Source organism: Rhinopithecus bieti, unplaced genomic scaffold (genome assembly GCF_001698545.2).
Source record: "Rhinopithecus bieti isolate Rb0 unplaced genomic scaffold, ASM169854v2 scaffold_1070, whole genome shotgun sequence".
Lineage (NCBI taxonomy): Eukaryota > Metazoa > Chordata > Mammalia > Primates > Cercopithecidae > Rhinopithecus > Rhinopithecus bieti.
Window position 1 is genome coordinate 3,201,245 of NW_016803844.1, and position 27,421 is coordinate 3,228,665.

Sequence of the window (27,421 nt, forward strand, 5' to 3'; positions counted from 1 at the left end):
GTCTTTATCTTAGCTCTTTTTTAAAAAATGTACTTAAATTAGTTAATTTGCTGGTTGCTTCCATATTGCTTGATTCAAAATCCAAAATGGAGTTCAGAAAAAGAACAAATAAAATTACAGCTTAAGTGCAAACTACATTTCTGAGTATCTGTCAGGTAGACATACCCAATCCAGTGTGTTTCTTCCAGTTCAATAGATTCCCTCATCAGACCAACCCTGAAAGTATCAGTAGTTTTCTTGAATCACACAGAACTGTCTCTTAGTTTCCCTTCTACTCTTCAGACAACCAGTGGCATATCAAGTAGTGTCATTTATGGAGGAAAAAAATGTTGAAAAATGTAAAGGATGAGGGTGAAGATAATTTGATAGCATGAAAATGAGAGCTAAAATAAAATATTAGCCTCCCTTTCTTATTTTAAAGATCGTATACTTAAAGTAGTAGCCATTTCACTATATTAAAATATTTCTTAAATTCTGTGAAGAAGCTTTGATATAAACATCTTTGCAAGTAGAAATTAAAGCCAAAAATTGGGGAGCAAATATAAAGGAATTGGTCAGAGCAAAACAAAATGAAAAAAACCAAAAAGGCTTCGAAACATAATTACTAGTTATAACTTTGATGGAGATTTTTAAATTATGAAAGTTGAGTTGGCCATTCTTACTTTCCAGGACAGAAACTATTGGGGAAAGAAACTGGATTCTCAATTTCAGACACTATCATATGTTATAGAAAATGTTATTCTTTTATTCTAATGGAAACTTTATTATGATTTCCAGGGATGCTAAATATGCACACATCAGTTCTTGCAGATAGGAACAGATAGCATGGGTGTTTCAACCATCTGCTTAAAAAAAAAAAAAAAAAAAAGGAAGAAAGAAAAGAAAAGAAAAAAAGTGACAGCTAGTTTGATAGCAGGCAGTATTGCCTTACATTTTCTGGTCCTTCTCTAGCTGTTTCATTCTCCCAACCAACCCATGCAGAGAAATGAAGAAACATTGTGGTTCCTGCTATCTTTCTCTTTCAGTCTTTCCCTCTAATGTTCAAGTTAGATAAGCACATAACTATCATTGCATCTCTATCTTCCACTGGGAAGTATGAAAACTACTGGCCTTGGGGTAGAAGGAAGACCACCAGAGAAAGACAGGGGGTAGGGAAATTGGAGCGAGTGTGTCTCTCCACCTAAAAACCACAACTCAGCTTACACCACAGTATTCCGGTGTCTGTAAGGTGGAGGCGGCAGCACAGTGCCTGGCTTCAGGGAGAACTCAGAGAGGTATTCCGGATTCTCTGCCACAATAGGCCGGATCCGCCCATTCTGTTTATAAAAATATTTTGTGCTGTACTCCTGCAGGTAGTCTGGGTGCTGAAGGGTGCTCCGAGGTGGCAGGCTGTGGTTCCAGTAGTCAGGGTTGTCAAACGCTTTCTTGGCCTTCTCTGGCACAGACAGTACATTGTTCTTCAGGTACTCAGCTTTTCCCAAGGCGTTGGCAAAGGTGTTGAGGTACAGCGGCTCATTCACATACTCATCCTCGGCCTTGGGTGGACCATTGGATGCACTGTGATATTCGGGATTATCCAATGCCTGAAGGTCTCCATTTTTTCTCCGAGAAACAAAAGGGTTCTCCTCCACTGGATTCAGGTATTCTAAAGGAGTAAAAAACAATCAGCTAACCTATACTTTCTGGAAAATATTAATCAGAGCAAAGTTATACATAATGGTTAGCTTCTTTGTCTAGAACAAAAAAACACAGATTTGTTTTCATGATTTCTCACAACTATTTGTGGATTACCATGGTCTTATGAAAAAAAGAGTAAGGGAGCCAAACATGTTTACAACAAAACAAGAAGCCAAGGAGGCCAGAATCAGAATTTCTGTCTCCTAAATTTTTATTTCTTTCTAATTGCATTTGTCTCTTCTGCATATGGGGCTGATTGTTTCAATGTTTTTGTTTTCTAAAAGTTATTTATATTAGGAAATAAGACTACCTATTAGGATTAAATAGCCTTTAAATATACAGACAGCTTAATTTCTATAAAGGATATTGAAAAACCAAAGAGTCTATAGCTGAGTTCCATGCCAAGATGAATGGAGTGAAGAAATCATGTTTTATTAGTCTCTGTGGTTTGCTATGATTGCCTATACTGGTAAAAAGGATTTGATTGGAGATGCTCCTGACAAAAGTTTTACACATGGAAAAGAAAGCATCAAAGGAAAAAAAAATTCAACTAAAAAAGCAAATCTAACAGATAGCTAACATGCCTCTGGCTGACTTGCTTGACATTACATATACTTCTACTTAACAATAAAGTATAATTATAATATTTCCATTGACCAATCATAATCACAAAATAGCAAACTATCAGCTTGAATCATATGAAATAGCCATTTTGTATATTGAAACCAGTCAATTAGTGCCTATTTTGTATGGATCAATCTAATAAATCCATCTAGTATAGGTATTGGCCTAAACGGTGCTAATAATTATCACCATTCTCCTGAATCTTAATTCTACATCTATGTCTATAATATAAACTGCACATAGACATATACACATATATATTGTAGGTCCTCTAATAGTCCTCTCTTTTACTATATACACAAAGCCCTAAGCTATTCCTATTTTGAATTCAAGGCATTGAGAGGACACAATTCCTTGTTGAGAGGCCATTCTGAAACAAACTTTCTATCTCTTATCCTTAGCCCAACAAGTAGAGAGAAAAATTCTATTAAGCCAGGATTATTTTTCTCCAAATGTATGTATACAGAATAGGTAAGTATTTAGCATCATTTATTCAAGTGAAAGGGCAGTAATGAATATCCCACTATCATATATAGGCCTTTATAAGACACTATCATTTCATCCTCACAATTCTGTGAAAAAGAAGTACAAGACTTATTTTTCCAGCTTTGTAGACAGAAAAATGAGATTAAGTGATATATGCAGGATACAATTAGTGTTGGGATGGAATTCAGGTCTTCTAAGTCCTCTTGAGTAATCTTCTTATTCTACTGCACTGTTTGTTATTATTGCCCCTGCAGGAGTTGGGTGAACTTTATGCTTAGCCACAAGTTTTAATTTGACAAGTGTATGAAAACACTTAAAGGAATGTAGAATTTGATCTTTCTTACCAGATTTCTAAAACTTCTTAATTGAAAGAATAGGAATGTCTGTACTAAAATTCTGTACTCTCTGAGTACGAGGTGAGACTATAGCAATCTTTTATAGAAATGGAGCTTAGTGGTCAGAGATAAAATCTGAGAATACAGTGTGACTATATAGGGTGACTTGCTTTTCTCTTAGCCTTACATTACCTTTCCTCAGTGCGATCTACTTATATATTATCCTGATGCAAACTTGTATAGCTGTCCAATAACTTTACGGTTGAAGTGAAAACTCCCCAGAAAAGATTCTTCTTTGGGGTTAATCCACCAAATCTTCATAACACCTACATTTGTGTCATTACTAGGCTACTATGAACATCCAAACTCTTCATTACATTTTTATATGTATAAAAGTTTTATATATGTAAAAGTTTTATCTAGACAGATATATTTTAAAAGGTTATTTACAATTAGAGATCTTTAAATTTTACTTTGAAGGAGAGAACATAACCTTATAACAAGCCCTTCTCAGAGTTTTAAAATGTAGTTTACTATTGACACTAAAGACTGCGAGAGACATGATCATCATTTTTTAATAACAATCATCTATCTTCTCTGTTGTGATACTGTTAGCATAGAAGAAGAAAGGCTGTTTTGTTGCAAAATGGAAGCATTATTTGATTTGGGTGCTTAACATTTCTACTACTAACTTTACAAAATTATTGTTGTGCTTTGTAAAACCACAAACTATTATTTTCAAATCTTGATGGTATGCTTGTAAGTATACACAGGGTCAAAACTTTAATTTTGAAAATGTCATATAAAAATATAATATTTTCCTATAATAAACTAGGTTGCTTAAATGACATCATTTAAATGAGTCAAACAAATCATTTATTAGTGCCATCAAAAGCATCAGGCACATTTGCCAACAATACCAGTCTTTATGATCTCCACAATTAAGTCCAATAAAGTTATGGTCCTGACACTTTGTGGTATGCTACCTCATTCAAATATTTCAACAAAATATGTTTAGAATAGTGCTTCTCAAGACTCATTGCTGTATGCAGATAGCCTGGGGATCTAGTTAAAATCCAGATTCCTATTCAGATGGGGCCTGCCTGAGATTCTGATTTATATAAATAATAATAAATAATGTGGATGCTGCTGATTCAGGGACCATACTGCAAGTAGCAGTAGCCTAGGCCTTTACTAGGTCACAAATGTTGTGCTGTACAGCTGTCTGGCAATTTCCATTCTGTACTTTGTTTATCTTGATGGAAGTGAACTTCGAATGGCAATCATTTTTGAATAATCAGTTCGTACCTTGTTTGGGTTTGTCTCGCATAGGAGTCATGTAACCTTCCTCATCCAGCTCTCCTCGTGGGCTCCGTTCTGGGGCAAACACGGTGGGGTCAGCGCTGTACCTCTGGGTGCTACTGTCCTCTTGGACATGGGGTGCCACTGGCTTGCGTAGGGTGCCATTACAGCAGGAGTCATCAAAAATCTCAGCTGTAGCACCCTGTGCAACAGGAGCTTCTGGAATTGTGCTAGTTGGGGCTCTGTAGGGCACAGACACTCCTTGTTCTGCAGCAAAACCTCCATCTCGGTATACAAACTGATTCTGTTAATAAGAGAAACATATTAAGAGAGAAGGTGTTGTTAGAAATAGTTTAAAAATGAATGTTAATAGCCACAAGGATGTCAAAGCCAGTCTTTTAGAGAATAGTCATAGTATTTATTTATTTTTCCCTAGTGGCTAATGAATTTGAGTTACAAACTAGAAACACCTAAAATTTCCACTTTTCTTAAAAGATAAATCATCAGAAAATAATTTTGAAGTACACATTTTAGTTTTATTAACCAACTGAAACGTAGTCTAATAAAAAGTATTTGATGCCCTTTTCCCACAAGTGCCTATATTTAATATAAACTTCAAAGTGAATTTTTATGATAAATGGGAGTGTCATTAATTATAGACAGTTGTCATTAAGAATAGAAGTACATGGATATATTTTGAATAATCCTTTGTCTTTATTGCCTTCCAAAATTCTGTGGTTATTATGAATTTGAGGCTCTAGTACCTAACTAGAGGATTATCACTATAATTCTGACTTTTTAGTACATGACCTATACACAGGGAAGTAAAGATCACCTCCACATCTAGAAGCATAATTTATATGCACAGGTAAATCCTTCAGATAAAAATTGAAAGCTACTGTTGATGCATGAGATCTCCATTTTGGATTATCAACTGAGATAAAAACACATCTACAAAGGCAGCTACACAATGTACAGCGAATTCTTAACTCACTGTTGGCAAAGGCAAAATGAGGAAATTGTGCAGAGACAAGAGATAGGAAACATGGTAAGCAAAGACCAAAAATCCTAAAAGATGAAGGTTGATTGTGAAATACTTACTCCTGACATGGGGGTGTAGGCAGGAGGAGGGCTGTGTCCAATTTCACTCTAATAGGAAAGAAAAATGGAATGATGGATATAATAAGAGGCAATATGAATGAAAAAATTAAAAAAAGAAACGAAAAAGAAAAGCCACATGAGTTGTATGAACCAAAGGGGGAAAAGTGCACAACAGTGAAGCTTCCTAAGCAGTAAAATTGTCTGTATTCTGACCATAAGCAAGCTTATTTATATGTTTTGAGGAAAATAAATATTTTAATTCAATCCCTGAAAAGACAAATTATACAGAAAAGCAAAATTTTCAATGGATTAGAAAGTAAATAATAAACTTTCTTCTGATTAACCCTATAGGAAAGGAAAAATTAGTAAATAAACTATAGATGTAAATGGGAAATGGTTTCCTTCTTTACATGTCAAAAGATTGAAATGGCCATATACTCTGCTGTTATTTTTTCTCTTAGAATAAATATTTCTGGAAGGAGATAGCAGGAGATTTCGATTTGCCTGCAGTAATTTTTGCTATCAAGCTACATTTATTTTTCACCACTTCAGCAAAGGGTAAACTCCTTTGCCTCTCCTTATTAAAAGGTATATGCTATTTTATCTTCAGTCTTACATTTTTTTTTTAAGTTAAGAAACAGCAGAAAATTTGGAAAATCAATTCATTTCCTGGAAACATGCTTTAGAATCCCCTTATGTATTTATAATGAGTCAAAATCAGTTAAAGAAACAACAACAAAATACATGTATATTTTATAGCTTAACACTCCATCCTATGGGCTAACTGAAAGAGGGTATAAAAATATAATAAAATATGAAGGACAGTGTTCCTTAGGGTAAGGAAAAGGAGTTGTATGATACTAATTCTGTTCCTTAATAAAAAAAATACATTAAACACATTTTTTGAGAACCTACTGTCTATATGCCAGGCACTTTTCTAGGCCCAGGGATAATGCAAAACACAGACCCAAACCACTTGATTTTATGAAGCTTATATTCTCTACAATCCAGCTTTAAGTAAACAGAGATGGCTAAAATCAACCTCTAAGATACCTTACATCTTTTTTGTTTGTGTGTGTGTTTGTTTGTTTCTTTGAAATGAGTCTCGCCCTGTCGCCCAGGCTGGAGTGCAGTGGCAGGATCTCGGCTCACTGAAAGCTCTGCCTCCAAGATTCACACCATTCTCCTGCCTCAGCCTCCCGAGTAGCTGGGACTACAGGCGCCTGGCACCATGCCCGGCTAATTTTTTGTATTTTTAGTGGAGACGGGGTTTCATCGTGTTAACCAGGATAGTCTCGATCTCCTGACCTCGTGATCCGCCTGCCTCAGCCTCCCAAAGTGCTGGGATTACAGATACTTAACATCTTTTATATGAAACAGATAAATATTATTCCAGGTCACTGTTCATATGATTTAGATTCACGAAACATTCTAAGAAGAATATGGTTCCATGGAGATGAAGTGTTTAAAGTAAATCAATAACAACTGGATAATATAATCTCCCTTAACTAACTTAGTCTGTTGGACTAATCAAGGGACACGGTCTGAACCCCTATAGTGAGTTTATATTTTAATTTTCCCCATAACTATGGTGGCATTAGAATATTTATCTATTTTCTTCTTTAGTAACATAACTAACAACACATCAAAGATTATGACATGGAAAGTCAGAGGTATATTTAATATGCAATACATAGGAGGTGCTACTGTGCAACAGACAGATCATTTAATGACCTGGGCTTTAGTTCCAATGATAAGTGGTGTGAATTTGGTGAATCATGAAACATCTCAGACCCTCGTTTTCATTCTTGGCCTCTCTATTATTAATAAATATGAAGTAAGATAATGCATATAAATGAACTTTGTAAACTCTGCACTATTATAAAAATGTAAAGAACATATCAATTTAAATATTCATATCCACTAAATTGAATTTCTAAAATAAAGCAATCAGGATGCCAAAGCTACTCATCAAAGAGGCATTTTAAAATGCTCACCTGTTCTCTAATCATCTTAAATATAGGCATGTTTTACTATATTTTAGAAATACCTGAAATCCAGTACATTTGTTCTTAAAATTTGAGGAAAGAGTGTTTTATAGTCCAGTGATTTGTAATATAGAGTGACAGTAGAGGAAATATGGAACTGCCTGGTGGAACTTCACCAAACTACAAACACTGGCCTTACCCTCTTCATGAAACACCAATTATTTGGCAAGTACTTAACAAATATTACTAAATCTCTACAGTAAGAGTACAGGCACTGCGGTAGATGCCAGCGATACCACGATACACTAAGACATGATGACCACTGTCCTTTTAGAATTTACACTATCAATTATAATCTGAGATTGTTGGAAGAAAAGGCAAGAATGAAACAAGGAATTTATTTCAATTCTACGATTCTATATTAGAATGCAAGGTATTCCGAAATATTCATACTTACTAGTGCTTCTTTGACCTCCTACCTTGCAAAAGTTGCTGTACTGGGTAATGTTGGACTAGAATTACAGCTGAGAAATGAGTATTGATTGCACATTTTGCATTTTACAAAACCTGAGACATAAACAATCAAAGGAACAACTTGCAAGTCATTCTTTATTGGGGAACAGTTTATTATCTATATTCATTATCTGGGCTAGAATGGCTTCCATTGTAAAGGCAATGGATTAAAATAACTGGGACTCTTGCGGTTAGTCTGTTCCAAGACAGAAAGCGAGGCCATGCCCTATTAGAATGCATCCACTGTCCCTGCTTTGACAAGTCTTTCAGTCAGCAACCTGCCAACTCCATATCTGGACAAACTGCCAAATAGCATCACAGTAATAGGAGCATCTTCATGAATTTTCCTGTTTTCAGCATTAAAATGGAAAAAAATGCTAAGCAAAACCCCTTTAGCATTCATTGTTTTTAGGGTTACTGGCTGCTTTTTATGTTTCTGTTTCCATTTTTTCCGTTTGCTTTTTTATCTGTTTTCCATGATAAAAAGCACCTCATTCATTTCCCCGTGGAAGGGCAATGCAGCTCCAAGGGAACATCTGTGAGGCCAATTAGCTGGGCTGGAAATGTGATATAATTGTTGTTTAAATATATTTAAATTACATGTTAATCACGATGTCATAATTTATAAGCTTTGAAAATAACTTTTTGTACTTCAGAGCCAAGTCAGATTTTACTTGTTTTTGCTGCTTTTAGTTTGAAACAAGCTCTTCTCATTTCTCTCTCCCTCAATTCCCCACACTTGAAGAGCTGAACTTTTAATATTGGAAAGAATGACAGCTGCAAGTAAATTGGTTGAGTAAAAATTAAGATCCTCACAGCAGTCAAAATGAGCTGGAGTGACCTTAAAGTTCTAAGCAGAACAAAGCAACGCTCTCAGTTAAAAGCTTTTGTTTTTCCATTGTGCTACTTTCTGCTGTCCATCAAAGTCCAGCTTTGCAGATCTTTAGGAAGCAGCACTGGATGCATCTGTTCAATTAGCTGGTGAGGCGATTTACTGTCAGCAGGGCAGAGATAGAAAGAGGTGGGTTATGAACTGGCAGGTGACACTGAGTTTGTTCCTGGTGGGGGGGTTTGTAAGGGTGATGGATGGAATGAGTTTAATTCTGTGGCCATATCACTGGAACACTGTATGATTAACTTGGATTTAAATGCCAGAGATTACAGAGAAGGCAAGTATCAGCAAATAAATCAAATACAGTATTAAATGCACTTTTAAATATATCATGTTCTAAAATTTACTTTTTTGTTGAATGACAAATATTAGAACGTTTGTCTCATTTTATGCACAGTATTTCTTATATTTGTATTGTTTATATTATTCCTGAGAAATTTTAATTATTAAATAGATGGACTGTATCTCGTGATATTTTAAAAGTTATTATACAAATCTACTTTCAGAGGAAACAAAATACAGGCCTAATGCCTAGCTTCTATCTAAATTAAACATGTGATCAATTAGAGTCATTTTCTAATCTTTAAATAACTATTACTTTCAACAGTAATTATAAGATTACAATTTCTAGGTTCAAGAAATACTCCAAATCCTTTTGACTAAAGTAAAATGTCTCTGTAAGACGTTGCTAATCCATCAGCACTAATTTATTATCTAGACACTTCCACATAGTAACTATTAAAGGTTCTCAACATTTTATCCTCCCTGACATATCTGCTTAACACTCTGATGGGCATTTCCACACTTTCACAGGTCACATAGCAGCATATAGAAAATGTTTATTGCATTGTTATTATAATTATTGTATTATAAATTATAATTCCTGATGCATAGTTGTAACTCTGCACGTTTCTCACAACTGAGTTCGACATACCAGTGTTTTGAGACATTTAGATTTAGAACCTTCATTTTTCACAGGGCAATCAGAAGGAAACAAACAAAATGTGTCCATATGTGCCAAACCCAAAAATGACTGGGAGAAGCCTATTGAGATTTCAGCTGCTGGCTGAATTTTACATATATTACACATAATATCTTTTGTCTATTTATGTATACATATATTTATTTACTCATTTTTCTATTTGGTTTGATTCTGTGGGACTCTACATTTTTGAAGAATCTCTCTTACTCTGCGCGCGCACACACACACACACCCCAATAATGACTCTGTGGTCCAGTTGAAGAAATATTGACTTGGGCTCTTATTCTTTTTTGTTGCTGTTTGTTTGTTTTTCGAGACGGAGTCTCGCTCTGTCACCTAGGCTGGAGTGCAGTGGCGCGATCTCGGCTCACTGCAATCTCTGCCTCTCAGGTTCAAGCAATTCTCTGCCTTAGCCTTCCAAGTAGCTGGGATTGCAGGCTTCCGCCACCATGCTTTGCTAATTTTTAGAGATAGGGTTTCACTATCTTGGTCAGACTGGTCTTGAACTCCTGACCTCGTGATCCACCTGCCTCGGCCTCCCAAAGTGCTGGGATTACAGACGTGAGCCACCGCGCCCGGCCAGCTCTCATTCTTTATTTACTCATTAATCTTGGAACCTTTCATCTTTCGTATATGTCTCATGTATTCATTTAATTAAAAAATTTAATAAATGGAAGCTATGAGTGGTATCTGTAAATATGAACAGGAGTCAGGACAGAATTTACAAAGCATATGGAAATGGTGTCTTTTATAATGCTTAATAATCCCGCTTTTCTTAAGTCAGTCCTCAAAGTCTACTTTGAGTCTGTTCTGTTTCATAGATGAATACATGATGACTCTTAGGGAAATTAAGAAATAGAGAAACTAACATGAAACTAACATATATGAATAGAACACTCACATATTATACCGTATAAGCTAGACGGTCCGCCTGTAATAATATACTGAATAAACACTCACATATATATATATATGTAATATATATATATGTAATATATATATGTAATATATATATATATATGTAATATGTACCTACCCTATACCTTGGATTATTTTAAGTTTTATTTATTCTTATAAACTTGCAAGGTAAATAGCATTATTAAAAATTATAACTCATTTTATAGACAAAAAAATTGAGGAGCAGAGAAATGAAAGGATCTGCCATGTGCACACATCCATAGTTGGCTATCTGACCACAAAGCCTGTCACTCTATGACCTTTTTTATACCAGACATAGATTTTGACTTTAGCATTTCTATTCTTACTCATCTTTGCCCTCTCTCTTCCTTTGTGTTATGCTTCAGCTATTTTCTCAAATTCTTACAGGTTCTTTTTCTAGTTTTAGTGAAAAGAACTTAATGACTTAAGGAGGTGCATTTGAAACTCATTACCTTAGGTATAAAATGCTGATAACGCATTACAGTATTGCTCCACCCCACTTATTTTCACTTAAAGTAGTTACAAGGACTTAAACTGGAAAGAAGAAAACTTTGAGTATTAAGAGTTAATAGGATATGTATGTGTGTGTGTGTATTTTTCCATTCTTTCCTACAAGTCCTTTTTATCTAAAATCATATTGTGTATATATACATTTACCTACCTCACCAAGAGCAAAGCCAGCCCTGAAGCAAGAAGAGACAATTTTAAATAACTGGAGAGCACAAAGATTTTTCATGACAGCACTCTTGATTATGGATTTATTGTTCCTAGTACAAGGCTTAGTCAATAAATTCTTCTTCCTGCTTCACTGAGGGTAAGTAAGCTATTGTATCCCCAGGCAGCAATTCCTATACCCTTTCCAAATATCAGTAGAACAAGAGGATATTTCCTTTTAAAATATTCATGGCTAGATGAGTCAATAAAATGAAGCTGAACATTCCCCTCACTTTACAGGTTTCTGCTTTAAGTTGCTTCTTTGAGCAATATTGTGTGATGGAATCAAAGAATGTTATTAGCACAGCCAAAAAAGAAAGGGCATAAAGAAATATAATTTTCCACTAATGTCAACATTCCTTAGCTTCATTCAAGATAACAACGAGAATTGTGTCACCCTTCTTGAGATTAGTTATCACACAGAATTGATTTCTTTACCCTGGTGCAAGTTCTAAATTTTTGTATTGTTTGGTTTGTTCTAGCAACTTTCTCTTTTTTGGCATGTTTATATTCATTTTCATTAGCATGTTGTGATAATTGAACCTTTTCCTAATTATCACTTAGCTACTAGCTAATGCATGTAGCTAGAAATCTAAAGAGGAGAACTTCTAGGAGTTTCTCAAAGACTTCTCAATAATTCTTTTCAGTTAGAGAGGGTAGGCTATTTTTCTTTTCTTTTTTTAATGTATGCTTATGTTTAAGAACATCTAGTTCTAATGCAGTGTCTTTAAGAATAGAAATGAGATCATCAAGCCTTAACTATGTGTAAATTCTGGAGTAGCCTGATTCTTCAAATGAATCATGAAATTGTCTCTGCTTGTGTGGTTTTTATCCCAACATCATAAAGAGTATCTGATGAGGATTTTTCAGGATGCCAACAATGCACCGGGTCAGGCATCTTTTGAAGACAAAAACTTCACAGACCTAAAACAAATGGTCTCATGAAATCCTTCTACCTCCAGGATTGCATTCTTGAATATTTTTCACTAAGTCACATGACTTTTAACAAATTCCTTATCTTCTTGGTCCTTTAGTTTATTTAACTCTAAAAAGAAGAATATGGGTATAGGACAGGTAATGGGAAAGATCACTTCCAACTATCAAAGGATTTACATGTAAAATGAATTTTCTGCCCTAAGCTCACACAATTAGTTATTAAATATTGTAAAATGTGATTAGCATTAAAGCAAAGTGTCTTATAAAGTTTTCTCTGGTAAATCTTTTCAAAGTTGATTCATCAATTTCTCTTTTCTTTTTTAAATGGACTATCTATTGTACAAAGTATCACTTAGGCTACATGCGATATATAATTGTATGTTTTATTTTTTATTTTTTTGAGACGGAGTCTCGCTCTGTCGCCCAAACTGGAGTGCAGTGGCTGGATCTCAGCTCACTGCAAGCTCCGCCTTTTGGGTTCACGCCATTCTCCTGCCTCAGCCTCCCGAGTAGCTGGGACTATAGGTGCCCGCCACCTCGCCCGGATAGTTTTTGTATTTTTTAGTAGAGACGGGGTTTCACCGGGTTAGCCAGGATGGTTTCGATCTCCTGACCTCGTGATCCGCCCGTCTCGGCCTCCCAAAGTGCTGGGATTACAGGCTTGAGCCACTGCGCCCGGCCCCAATTGTATGTTTTTATGAGCCTAACCACATTTGGATGATGATTCATGAAAATACAATTTTGAAAAAAAGGTTTATAATTTTATTTTACAGATAGAGACTCTGACAGTCTGAGAGGTTAATTTTCCAAGGTAACAAAAATAGTGACAGTACTAGAAACAAGATTCCCTGAGTTCCCATCCAAAGTATAATCCATTATACCTTACAGCCTCAAATTAACATTTAATAAATAGTAAGAAGTATCTTTTAAAGGTTGCATTGTTTGTTTTTCAGAAACAAACCTAGTTTTAAAATATAGCTGAAAGCATTTGCCTTAACCAAAACATTTGTTCTAAGCTGAAATACATATTAATATACTCTTAAAGTAAATTTAGTGACACTTTAAGACAGATATTAACTTGTTATTGAATAGGCTATAAGTTTATTAGACAAAAGGGATATCCTTATAGTATGAAATACTATATATAAAAGCTGGCCATAAACATATTAATTAAAAGTAGTATTTATTAAAATAGTACTTTATCTGCAAAACAGGTTGCCCTTCACAGAAAAGAGATATGTTATTTAAACACTCTACCTATAAAAGCCAGTTATTAAAAATCAACATATACATACATGCTTATTGTCAGTTGATATACTTTTACCTTCACAATATTTCTATCTGTTACTTGATATACTTTTACCTTCACAGCATTTATCTCCAGATCTGGCTATGCAATAAGATACTGTCTAGGGATTATTAAAATAATTTAAAAAATAAGTAATCTATAAGGCAGGTTTGAACTAAGAATAAGAAAAAAAAAGACTATAAACACTTGGAATTTGAATGCCATAATTTTAGAATTTGAAATGTAATGTATTTGCCTAGATATAATATGTTTCCTTTTGTACTATCAGTGAAGACTTAAATCTCAATTTTAGGCTCTGTGTATGTGTGGATACATATGTTAGATATATATGTGCATACACATGTATATGTATTCATATACATGCTAAGGCAATTAATAGCTTAAAACAAGATAACAAAGGTTATTTAACCCATACAATCAAACACGTTGTCTTTTACAGGCTGTTAGCTCATTTGTGGGGTAGCTTTTGTTTTGTTTTTCCTATGTTTCACATACAGATATTGTTTATCAACAAATGAGTGATGTTCACTAAAAATAATAAGAGTTCTACTTAGAAGTATTTGTTACTCTATTTAGAGTTATTTTATTTATTGGCAAATAATAACGCAAGAGTGAAATATTCAATCTTCTCTTTAGTAATAATCCAAGCTCAGAATGCTTTATTATATATTTAAAATTTCAGCAAGAGTATTTAGAGCAATCTATGTATGAGAATGTAAAAAATATGAAGGGCACGGTTTGTGTATTGGAGCATGGAGAACAAATAATATAGGAAATAGAATTGCAAATGTTATAAACCTTATTTTGGCATGTAGATTTTATTCAGTGTTTTCAATGATAGGTGTTGGCAACAAGGAAACAATTTAACATAATACAGATAAAGCCCTTCAGTGTTTATATCATTGCAGTGTGGACCAGGTTGAAAATATCTTCAGTTATGCTAGTTTATGCAAACTGTTTACCAGATAAAAAGTGAATTTGTAACAATGGTTTATTCATCCAACTACTGCTCTTTAAGCTACCAGGTGGTACAGCCGTTGCCGTAAGTAAAAAGATTTCTAACAGTCCACCTGGAATTAGGACAGCTGGTTCCTGTGAGCTGATCTGAATAATGTACTGTGAATACTCCGGTACAGCCACTGACAGAACAAACAGCACATGACTGTCCCATCAGCCCAGAGCAAACACTAGTTACATTTCACAGAAACAGGCTGGTATTTACAACTGATCTAGGCCAAAAAGAATATCAGATTGAAGGCAACACCCCCAAGAGAAAATAGCCCTCCCTGAGAGCTACTTGTTGACCGTAGTCTAAGCAGCTTTCACCATGACTGAAAAGCCCCAAATCTGATTTTGCTGCATATAAAAGGAAGAGGAAAATATACAAAGCATTCCTGCATCTATTTGTGAACCATTTTGGAATTTTCTAAAATAAAAAAAATGACCAATACTTCTTAGTTTTCCATTTACATGGTTGCTGCCAAAGTCAACCCAGATTAACCAGAATCATTACCATAATATTTTTATTTTAATTTCGAAAATTGTAACACTTTACTAAAAAAAAAAATGAAGGAAGCAAAAAATAAAATGGAACTAAAACTAGAGAATCTCATTTAAATCTGCCATTGGTACCATAGATGACCCATAGAGATGGTAAATGACTTTCTTCAAGAACATACAGCTAGTTACTAACAGGCCTAATTAGAAAAACATCTATCTGCTGAGGATCCTTAGATTGTCTACCTGAGCCAAGGACAGCCCAGGTGAAACTCTGAAGCAGGCAAAATCTGATCTCAGTGTTTCCCCACTAAAGCTGATTTTGCAATTTCAGGCCCGTGATTCTTTATGCCTAACAGATTCCTGGGCCCATTTATTTCTGCCCCAGCTCTGTGGAAAATAGGACTATATTGTCCTCCCATTCCAGTTGTACAATTCTTGATCAGCGACTCACACTCCAAAAACATCCTCAATTATCTACACTTTTATTTTCTGCCCAGAAACATGGCTTTAGCTAGGTCAGAGGGCATCTATTTAGTCTGATGAATTCACTCGTAAAATCTTCTCAAATTGGTGTTAGTAGATTATGATGGAATTACTTCAGGTAACACTGAACTACTGAATACCATGTCATACCCATATAACTAACAACTGCCCTGATAATCTCTATTGATCTGTTTCATAGCACTTCAAACATCACATTTCTTAAATTGAAATGGCCATCTTCTCCCTCAGGCTTGCTTGTCTTTCTTGGCTTGGTGGATAATATCAATAACTTGTCCAACTGTGCAAGTCAAATATCTTAGTGTTATCTTTGATGTCTCCTCTATCCCACCCCTTATATCTAAGCATCCAAGATCTACCCTTTCAAACCTCTTAATACCCCCAGAATCTAACCATTCTCTTCATCCTCATGGCCACTATTTCAGCTGTGGTTAAGGTGCCCCAAAATTTATCACTCCAACTGCGATACTTAGAGAGTAAAATAAAGTGTTATTAATAATTATGCTTCTGATATAGAAGTAAACTAGGATGCACTAAGGAAAACAGGCCATTAGGTACCATTAATTATGGTACCACTTCTTGACTAGAGTACTGTAACAACCTTCTAGCTGTTCTTGATCTTATTCTTTCCCTTCACTCCAATCTAATATTTATACTTCATCCCCCTCCTTAAAGAATCGCAAACCTCTGGGCATGGTGGCTCACACCTGTAATCCCAGCACTTTGGGAGGCCAAGGTGGGCGGATCACAAGGTCAGGAGTTCGAGACCAGCCTGGTGAAACTCCCAGATGGTAAAACCCCATCTCTACTAAAAATACAAAAATTAGCCAGGAGTGATGGTGTATGCCTGTAATCCCAGCTACTTGGGAGGCTGAGGCAGGAGAATTGCTTGAACCCAAGAAGGGGAGGTTGCAGTGAGCTGAGATCGTGCCACTGCACTCCAGCCTGGGCCACAGAGTAAGACTGTCTCAGAAACAAAACAAAACTGCAAGACCTACTGTTGCCCTCAGGCTAAATGAAGTCCATTATTCGTGGCATTGGAGGCTTTGGTAACTATGATCCTTGCCAATTTCTCCAGCTTCCTTTGCTCTTTCCTCATAAGCCTTCAGTCAAATACATCTCAGATTTTCTTGATAAGCCCTTTCCTCTCTCACCTCCAACCTCTGCCCAAGCTCTAATTACTTCCTCAATGCTCTTTCTGGCTTCGTTGCCTTGATTACATTGTGATCTTATGAAAAATTATCAGTACCTTGATTATATTTAATTATTGATTCAAAAAGTATTTATCAAAGAACCCATTATGTGCCCCATGTGAATAATTTAACAACTGTATTCTGTTTATTTCATTAGTATGTCTTTTTTCTTAGACTATGAGTCTATTTGGAAGAGGATTCATTCTAATTTACTATTAAATTGTTTGTATCTAGCACAGTGCCAGGGGCACAGACATGGTGAATGTTCAGCAAAGATATATTGAATCAAAGGATAGATTACAAAATGTCTTAAACCCAAAGAGTGGCTCTATTGATGAAAATCTCAGTGACTCCATCAAGCCAGTTGGATAAGTTTTAAAGGATGTGGAATTTTAGCATCCCTGATATTATATATGGTATACTTCTTATTCTGCAGATGGCTTGGGTGGAATTGAACTCAGATGCAATTATCTGAATATTATATCTATCTCATCTAGTACACTATTTCTGTCAATATCAGTTACTATTTCTGAAGCCATTGTTGGAAATCTTAATTCTAATGCCAAAGTTTTTTAAAAGTATTCTTACAAATGGTGAGTGATTCTGAAGGCAATGGACATCTCACATTCAGCCATAAAACTTCAAGATTCTATTGTCACTATATGACAGCATTCCCCTAAGACACCTATGTATTTCCTATTGTTTTGGAGGCCTAGAGAACCAGAGTTTAGCTGTATCCCTGAAAAATATAAATTGTTAACTAAGAACAATAAGACGACAGACCTTGTAGACAAAGCAACTATAGGCAGATGCAAAATGTATACTTTCTCTACAAGTGGTACATACCACCTAACTGCATTTCCACACTGTGGTGCACAGAGCAAACACATAAGGAAGGGCCATTTTAAAATATTCAAAAAGTATTTTAAGGACAATCGTGGCTAAATGCTATAGAAAATCAAATTTGTAAGTCAATGAAATTCTAAATCAAAATTACATAGTGCGTGTTTCTGAGAAGGGAAGTAGCTGCTGGAGAAGAGCTCTTGATAAGAGAAAAGGACTGTCACCCAGCAGCCCTGCTGCCACAAAAAAGTATTCTCTAAGCTTAGGGTTCTCATCTGTAAAATGGGAATAATAATGCTGTAAAACTGGGAATAATAATGCCTAAATATAATAATAAAATGGGAATAAATAAAGCTTTATAAGCTTTATAAGCTCATGTTTATGTTAAATATCTTTGAATAGAATAACATAGTAGATAAATGTGCAATAGTAGGCTTTTTTCTCCAGTGACATAAAGAAAATACAGCTGAGTGCTGAATTTTCCAAGTATCCCTCACACAAAATCAACTAAATGCTGTCATCCAAATAAGCATACACTTCTTATATACCACAGTGAAGGTATTTGCATAGTGACATGATTATCTGTGTGAGGGTAGAGGTTATTTTGCAAATTCTGTACCACAAATTTTATTTGAAGTAAAATAAGCCAGGCACAGAAAGACAAATTTTGCATGTTCTCGCATATCTGTGGGAGCTAAAAATTAATACAATTGAAATTATGGAGATAGAGAGTAGAATGATGGTTACCAGAGGCTGGGAGTGATAGTTGAGGGGAGAGTAAGGGGAACTGGGAATGGTTAATGGGTAAAAAAAAAAAAAAAAAAAAGAAAGAGGAAATAAGATCTAGTATTTGATAACACAACAGAGTGACTATAGTCAATAGTAATTTAGTTGTATATTTTAAAATAAATAAGAACATACAATTGGATTGCTTGTAACATAAAGGATAAATGCTTGAGATGATGGAAACCCTATTTACCCTGATGTGATTATTAGACATTGTACGCCTATTATCAAAATATCTCCTATACACCCAAAATATATACCTACTATGCACCCACAAAGATTAAAAATTTTAAATTTTTTTAAAAGTTTAAAAACCAAATTTGAAACAATCGTTAAAATGATTGCTGTCATTGACATAAGTAGAATAGTGAGAAATAATGTATAAGTTTCATTTAAATGTCTATTAATACATCATTTAAAATTATTTTAAAGCATTCTTTCGAAAAGTAAAACTGCTATGCTTTTTTGTTCCAGTGCAGCAATAAGTCAAAGAAAGGCTCCTTAGAACTCTCACCACTTAGTCACAGAAAGGTGTACATGAAGTATCCAGTAATAAAGTCCTTAACCAACTAAAATAAATTAACTGAATGACCTAACAGTAGAGATTATGATAAACTGAAATAAAATCTTTATTATTTTTGTATTATTTAAATGATGAGGGTGAGAAAGTCAATGGAACGCAAACATTAGAAATTCACATTTTTTACAGAGTATGGGTTGGCCTTGATTTTTTAAATCACTTCTGCTGAACACTTGAAAACATCCAGACAGAGTCCTAATAAGACATATCTCAGAATTCATGATGAGGCATTGTCAACAGGCCAAGGAGAAGTCCTCCGTACTGAATGTACGCTTCAATTGAATTTTCCTTCCCTGGGATTGCTGGTCTTTTTAGAGAAAGTTGACACGCTAAAACAGGCGTGTAGTCTTGTAGGAAATGTTTGAACTCCCATGCCCTGTTTGGTGGAGACATCATTCCTATATGTCACCTCTTTAATACACTGAGATCTGAAGACTTTTGTAGATTTTAAAAACAATAAATATGTTTAAGAAAGATGCACCTTGGAAAGAAAGTAGCCAGGTTACAGAAAAGTGCTTAGATTGGCAATCTTAAAGTAATTTAAGTGATCTAGAGTTGGGAAAAATAAAATAAAGTTTTTCACATATCCTATACCCTAGATCTTCTACCAATAAATACCAAACAAATAAACAAAAAAGTACTAGAAAGGTAAGAAAAACCTCTTTTATATTTTCTGGGCCACTATGTCACTTATTATATTACTAGCACAATTATTATTTATCATATTTAAGGAAAATTATTAAGCCAGGGTGCAGCTGTGTTCCAATGAAAGAAAATATTAACGCATGGTCTTATGAACATATTCACAAAGAAGAGAATGCTTATCTTTCTTGTCATGAGTCTCAAATATTAGGCACACCAACCTCTCAGGAACTATTACTGTTTTTATCATGTATAAATATATCCAAGACTTTTAAGAAACCCTATCTAGTTCATCAGTGTTGTCTTTTAGGGTAACAAGCTCCTTAAGTAGATAACCAACCAGTCACATTAGTCTCCTGCCTCTCTTATTTCTCCTAAATTTACTTATCCAAGTAGTAAAAAGTTATCTAGTAGCTTCAATTTTGGTGAAGAAAATTTAGATCTAGTTATCCTTGCAAAAAAAAAACAAAAAAAAAACAAAAACAAAAAAAAAAACAAACAATGAGAAGAGAACATTTTGATCATTCTTAGGACTGATCTTTTCAATTCTTACTGAAAAGCGACCAAAAGCTCAGGAGAAAGTAATTAAAAGTAATATTAGCACCCTGGCAGCAATTCTATGATTTGTATTTGGTTCATTGCCATATGAAGGCATATTGAAGGTAAATTATGCAGGAGGAGACTATATTTCCAAGCGAGTTTGACACAAGCTCAGCCTGTGAATTATTTGCTTTGAAATGCCTTCATATTCTCCTGCTTGGAAATTCTGGTCAAGAGAAGAGCGAAAACAAGTAGCAAGCTCATCCTAAGCCTATAGACAGGTGAGGTGAACATTCATAAAACGTTTATCAGCCTGCAATAAAATTTTAAAATGTGCTGGACCATCCTCCCTTGAAAAGAGGAGGTACAATAAATAAAGAGTTGCTATTATATTAAACTTCCAGAGTCCACCCCATCCATCTTGATGTTCTAAACACCAGAAGTCCCCAAAGCACTTTCACTAACATGCTATTTGAAACTAGTAGTTAATTCCTGACAGCCATTCTCCTATTTATTTTCTAATCTCCTCAACCCAAAGGTGGATTTACCTTGAAGCAATGAAGTTGAAGCTTGAGACTCTTCAGTTATAGGCCTGCTGAAGAACCCAAGTCATAGATTCACATGATTTAAGGATTTTATAAAATTTGCAAAAGTAAAATTTTATTTTTGTGTTCTTTTTCTCAAAGAGTCTCTGCCTCTACTCTCAATTATTAGCGTCTGGCTCCACAAAACCTGGAACTGCCCCTATTCCATCCTCACTGTTTCTGAAAATGTTCCCTATAGTTTATTATTTACCAAAAATCTGGCTTTCATGAGAAACCACCCTGCACATCCTTCCTTGCTTTCTTGGAATATTTCATCTAATGGAGAATGTCTATTCCATGATTCAACTCAGGCCTCAGAGCCAAGGTTAATTGCTGTAAGTTTCCAGATACTAGCTCTTCAAAATTCATTCAGGCCCCTCTTCTTTTGAAGACTCATGCTAAACAATTATACCACAGGTTCTTTTCTTTGTGACTATAATCTACAGTCTTCGGAGGCATTGTCCAACACTCAGAGTGTTCATGCTCCTTGGTATCACTGAGATTGCTATTATGCCTGGCTCGGTCCCAAAACCTTTCACCATGGACCCCACTAAATAAGTATTATATTTCCGGAGCCTCCTCCTTGCCTATTATCTCCACTGCACTTTAACTACCATATGGCTACATTTTGACATCACTATGAAAAGCTCTCAATGCCAATTCTTTAAAAATCCCTTCCTCTGACCACAATCTCTTACTCTTTCTGTGCATTGATTTCCTTTCTCTGACTCAATCAGTTCTTTTGCCTTTTATTTTTTTTTTCTGCTCCTCAGTTAATCCCTTGACACTTCATTTTTCCAGCATTGGCTTTGAAGTAAGCCAGGTATGGTTTTGAATACTTTGGCACTTACCAAAGCTATTTTACAAGCTTCTCAACCTCTCTAAGTCCCAGTTTCCTTAGCCTTAAATGAGGAAAGAATGCTCCTTCCTTGTCCTTAGTATTACATTTTATGGGAATGTTATGTCAAGAACCTAGCATACTCAGTTGATAGCAGATATACAATGTTAGTATTTACATAATTATGTATAATTAGGTACATAGATAAGAGAAAAAGAAATAAGTTACTTACACCCCATTATCCTTTATCCTTATATCACTGATCCTCAGTGTAACCTTTAGTTCCTTCAGCTTCAGCATTATTTTTGCAACTGCCATACCAGAGCTCAACTCTTGATTTATCTTTTTTTTCATCCCTCTCCCTTGCTGCCAGTTCCATCAGTGCTACTGAACAATCATGCATTCAAGCAGAATGGCGTCTCAAAAAAGCCATGTTTTCTACGCCTTTGGTGATCCTGAGATTTACTAGTCCCTCATTTATCTTTGTTTGTATGCCTTACTGTGGCATTTTTCTTAAGCCTCAGCCAGTCTCTAAGCTTCCTAACACAGCCCTGCTCTCCTCCTTCTCTGTCAACAGACTGCTCTCAATATAATAGAGAGAATAGAATCTAAATGTCTATAGGTTGGGAGTACCTCAATGTCCCTCAATTTAATCTCTAAATTATAATAAAATAGAAAATTTACTACTTGTTATTACAACTGGACTGAACTGCCTCTTGACAGACAACTTTGTTAAAACATTTTTTTAACTGTGTTAAAACATTTTTAAAAAAATCTTGGTTAAGTGTTTGTGTAGTTGGTGAGTCAACTGGGAGTTGAGTACCAAGGCTTCAGATGAGAAGGTAAATTATATGACGAAATAGAGAAAGGAAATTTTGGAGCCCCAGATCAGTCTGGGAGGAAACAGCTGAAAAAGGCAGAGAGAGAAGAGGATTAAACAGTAGGTGACTGTACTTTCTATGAAGTGACTCCTTCAATCTAGTCCACCAGTTCTGTTTTCAGTCTAAGCTGCCAAGTTCACAAAATCTGGATGTGAGTTATTTTTGTTGTTGGATAAATGAGAGAAGAGACTGATTTGTGGAAATCGAGGAAGGGGTGAGAATCAATAAAATGTGGAAATTAGGAAATTAGAACTTAAAAAAGAGACGACCTAACAGTTAATGAGTTGTTAGTTTGAAGTGCTTTACCTATATTGCTGCACTAAATCCTCATATATACCTATGGTAGATATTATTATCATCATTTTAGAGCAGAATAAACTGAGAGGTTAAATAAGTGGCCAAGTTTACAGAACTACTGAAGTACAGGCAGTCAGACCTCAGATTCCATGGCATACTATGTTGCCAGATCACTAAATTGCCTCAATCAGCACTTGATCCCCAGTGAATTAAAAGAAAATATGAGGAAGCAATTTGAATGTCTTCCATTCATGAATTTCAGGTTCAATAAAATTTTATCTAATGCTCAAGGGACAGAGAAACTTCCATCTGACATATGGGTTAAAATCTCATTCTTAAATTTTATCATGCCCAATATACTTAATTCTTTCCTAAGATAAACTTTTCTACAAATGTGTTGGACATACCTTCCCCTAACTCCTCGCAGACCTTTCTCCACCTATCCCCTATTATCTTTCATACTCTGTGATTTCACTGGTTCACTCATGTCTAATGTTTGGATGCCCATTATTCTAGAAAACTTCCTCTGACTCATCTTCCTTTCTGAGTTCACATTCTGTGTCCTTTCTTTCTTTCACATAGATGAGTTTTTCAAATAAATTCACATTTCCTGCCTTTAACTCCTCAATCAATTTTATTTGGCTCTTCACTAGTTCTACATTCTACCAAAATTTCTTTCAAAAAGAATAGTAAGATGTCATGAATCAAGAATAATAATGGTTTCCAAATTATGACTTAACCTCACTCGAGCTCTAGACACACATTCCTGACTAATGACTCTATCTACTTATATTTTAAAATATTAATTATATCTCCTTATTCTACTCCCATTTTCATGTATTAATAGTAACATTAATATCTTTCTAGTCACCCTAGACTTCTTTCCTTCCCACTCTGCAACATCCAGCTGATACCCAAATCCTGTTGTTTCTATCCCCAAATCATCACTTCCATCAAATTTTCCACTCATGTCCTCTGACTCAAGAAATAATCAAATCTCTCTTTGTTTTAATTCACATATTAAAAAGCTACCAGAATTTTCTTATGAGAAGCCAGGTCTGACTTTGCCATGCCCCTGCTTAAAAAACCCTTATTTGCTCAAATGATCCCTTACGTATTCTCTTTGTCCCTATTATAACACTTTCTCATTGCATTGTATTGGCTAGTTACTTATTCATAAATTTCTCATACAAACAAGAAGGCACAATTGGATACGACCCTAGTGAGAAATCATTAGTTCAGATATATAGTAGATACATAAACAAATGTTTGATGAATGGATCAATTATTGAATGAATAAATGCTTTTACTACTTGCCTGAATTAATCATTATTCAATATGGGTAAGTGGAAATTTCTAAGTCTGAATTAATGGATAAGCAACTAATAGTAAAATGATTCAGCCCCTTAAAGATCAAAGTTAACATTTATGAAGAATCTGATGATAAAAAAGTTCAAAAAGTCAATATTCTTTACTGATATACTCATCTTTAAGGTACTGAGTACTGACCTTATAGCAATAATAAAAGAGAAAAAAATGTCAGAGGCAGACTGAGAGGCAATGCATCATTTTGGTAAACAGTGCAGCCTCTAGGGACTCTCTAGCCAGGCTGCCAGGTTTTGTCATTGAATAGCTGTGCCTCGGTTTACCCACAAAAAGATGATAAAAATAGTAGTAGATAAACAAAAAATAGTAAATACTAAAATAGCAGAAAAATGAAATAGAAAAAACTAAACTCAAGGCCAGGTGCAGTGCCTCATGCTTATACAGAACTTTGGAAGGCCAAGATGGGTAGACTGCTTGAACCCAGGAATTCGAAACCAGCCTAGGCAACATGGCAAAACCTATGTCTACAAAAAATAAATATTAGCAGGCCTGCAGTTCCAGCTACTCAGGAGGCTGAGGTAAGAGGATTGCTTGATCCCAGAATGTGGAGGTTGCAGTGAGCTGAGATCACCCCACTGTACTCTGGCCTGGGTGACAGAGCAAGACTCTGGCTCAAAAAGAAAAAAAAAGAAAATAAATTTTAACAAACTAAACTCAAAGAGTTTTCATGAGATTTAATAAACTAATAGATATTAGACACTATGGTACTTGGCACAAGACAAGTGATAACAGGTATCACCTATTATTACTTACTCTTTGAGGAATTTAATATTCTTATAAATATATGTAATTACTAGACACAAAAGAATGCATTTAGTCATTTCAACCCAAGAATATCCGGTAGCCTGGTCTCTCTAACACATAACTACAATACCTGACTCTAACTAAGAAGAGACTGTAGTAGGCTCCAAATGAATATGAATTATGTATACCTCAACATCTCCATATGCTAGGAATTATAAACACTATTTTTTTTTCCTCCAGGGAGGGAAACAATTAAGCATGAATGTTGCTAAACAATTGTCTATGATTATTGTTGGAAAAAGCAAACTAAATTGGTTGTAGATTAAACTTCCAATTTCTTTCCCTTTTTGATTTACCGTACTTCTTTCATCATAATGTAGCATATTTTGCTGCAAGAGATATAGTATTTGGAATTTTTCCCACGGTGGTCTACCCATCTCTCAATTCAGCTTTTGCTCAAGTGTAATGAGAGGCTGATCCACAGCCATTCATTTACAGTGTCTGAGGGAAAACAACAGAGCACAAATTAGCCTCTCTTTAGAACACGCTGTTATGTCAGAATTCTGAACTGAAAAGAGAACTTTTCATTTGGGCAGGTGAGCGAGGAAAGGGACTGAAACACAAGATCCTTGTGATTAGGGTATGTTCAACTGCAGAAAGTGCACAAAGGAAAGCTGATGAGCCAGCCCACCCCCCACTATCCACAACCATCTTCTCCATTCTGTTTCATGGAGTAATCAAAGGATATTCTGAGCCTCTCAAAATGCCATCAATGCTTATTGAGAATAAAATACAGCATCTCTCTCTGTCTGTCTCTCAAGCCTTTGCAGAAGCAATCATCATAGCAGGCTGGTCTGAACAGGGAGCTCTGGCAGACAAAGATGGATTTGTAAAATAAATAAATAAATACATACATACATAAATTAAATAACTTCCAAAAAATTTGAATAGAAAGTTGATGATAATGTGCCAATTCTATTACATAAAGGGTAAAGAAACTCACAATTGTCCTTTCTAGGTCTAGTACAGTAAAGAATAGGCTTCTTGATGAGATTTTCCCAGTAATTTACAGCAGAGCTGCGAATCTTGTGGCAGTAATACTGAAAATTAACCATCTAAATGATTTAGATAAAACATTCATTAACATTCTCAATCTAAGGATCCTCTCTAGTTGTCCCTCCCACCTCTTTGTGTCCTTTTCCAGCTCTAGATTTTCCTCTTTAGCACTTTTTAACAAAGAGTGGATGAAGCCTATTTCGACTGTTCAAAAAGGCTTCTCGTGCCAGCTGATAGTTGCTCAAGTGTAAAATAATTTCATAAAGATCTCTGAAACATTCTTTAGCGCCAGACTCTCCTTAAACAAGCAGTGTTTCTAAGACACGCATTGTCTTAGTGTTGTAGAAACATGTTTGGCAGCAGCCAAGTCTAGCGCTGGTAACAAGCTACAAAAAATAAGCACAAGAAGTTCTTGCAGGTGAATCATTATTTAAGAGATAGGTCATTCTCTTTGGAGCCGCAAGACCTGACACTCGTCTGGTATTTGCCAAGCTCTTAACCAAGTTACCAAGTTATTTGATAGGCCAAGAATTTAGTGTTCTGTTTAATTGGGATTCTGGTGTAAAAATAAAATGCCACATATGCCAAAATGCTTTGCAAACTTTTAAGCACTGTTCAGCTATCACTTATTTTTGTGAATGTCACAAGAATAGAAGTGATTCACTGATTAGAATTACACTGCTTGTAGCAAACTGTGAGGATGTAAAGGGGACAGGATATTTTTCAAAATAGCACTTTGTAGGCTAGAGTAAAATGAAAAAGGCTTCATAAAATTTGTCCCCAATATTTAAAAAACAAATTAGATACAGTAGAAGTCTATACCATCTCTTCCATCTTTTAATGAACTCCATTTGAATAATTATTGGGCTTATATCTTAATTACTAGTTATTGAAGATTATATTATTATTATTATTATTTTGAGAGGGAGTCTCGCTCTGTCTCCCAAGCTGGAGTGCAGTGGCTCAATCTCGGCTCACTGCAAGCTCCGCCTCCTGGGTTCATGCCATTCTCCTGCCTCAGCCTCCCGAGTAGCCGGGACTACAGGCCCCCCCCCCCCCGTGCCCCGCTAATTTTTTTTTTTTTGTATTTTTTTTTTTAGTAGAGACAGGGTTTCACCGTGTTAGCCAGGATGGTCTTGATCTCCTGACCTCATGATCCGCCCGCCTCGGCCTCCCAAAGTGCTGGGATCCCAAAGGCGTGAGCCAACGTGCCCGGCCATATTCTTCTTCTTTTTTTTTTTTTTTTAAACCA

At 35.4% G+C, this 27,421-nt stretch overlaps 1 protein-coding gene across 2 annotated transcripts in view; it reads right to left on the reverse strand.

Annotated features, from left to right (window-relative positions):
* Window positions 1-893: 893 nt before the first annotated feature.
* The window catches only part of ERBB4 (erb-b2 receptor tyrosine kinase 4), a 1,212,321-nt gene continuing 1,185,793 nt past the window's right edge, over window positions 894-27,421 (reverse strand). The window contains exons 26-28 of one of the 2 annotated variants that reach the window (XM_017855621.1): window positions 5,526-5,573; window positions 4,431-4,728; window positions 894-1,645 (exon numbers count right to left, since the gene is read on the reverse strand). In XM_017855621.1, coding sequence (XP_017711110.1) covers window positions 1,200-1,645; window positions 4,431-4,728; window positions 5,526-5,573 — 792 coding nt within the window. In that variant the 3' untranslated portion in view covers window positions 894-1,199. The remainder of the gene's footprint in view (window positions 1,646-4,430; window positions 4,729-5,525; window positions 5,574-27,421) is intronic. The other variant, XM_017855612.1, reaches the window with a different exon arrangement.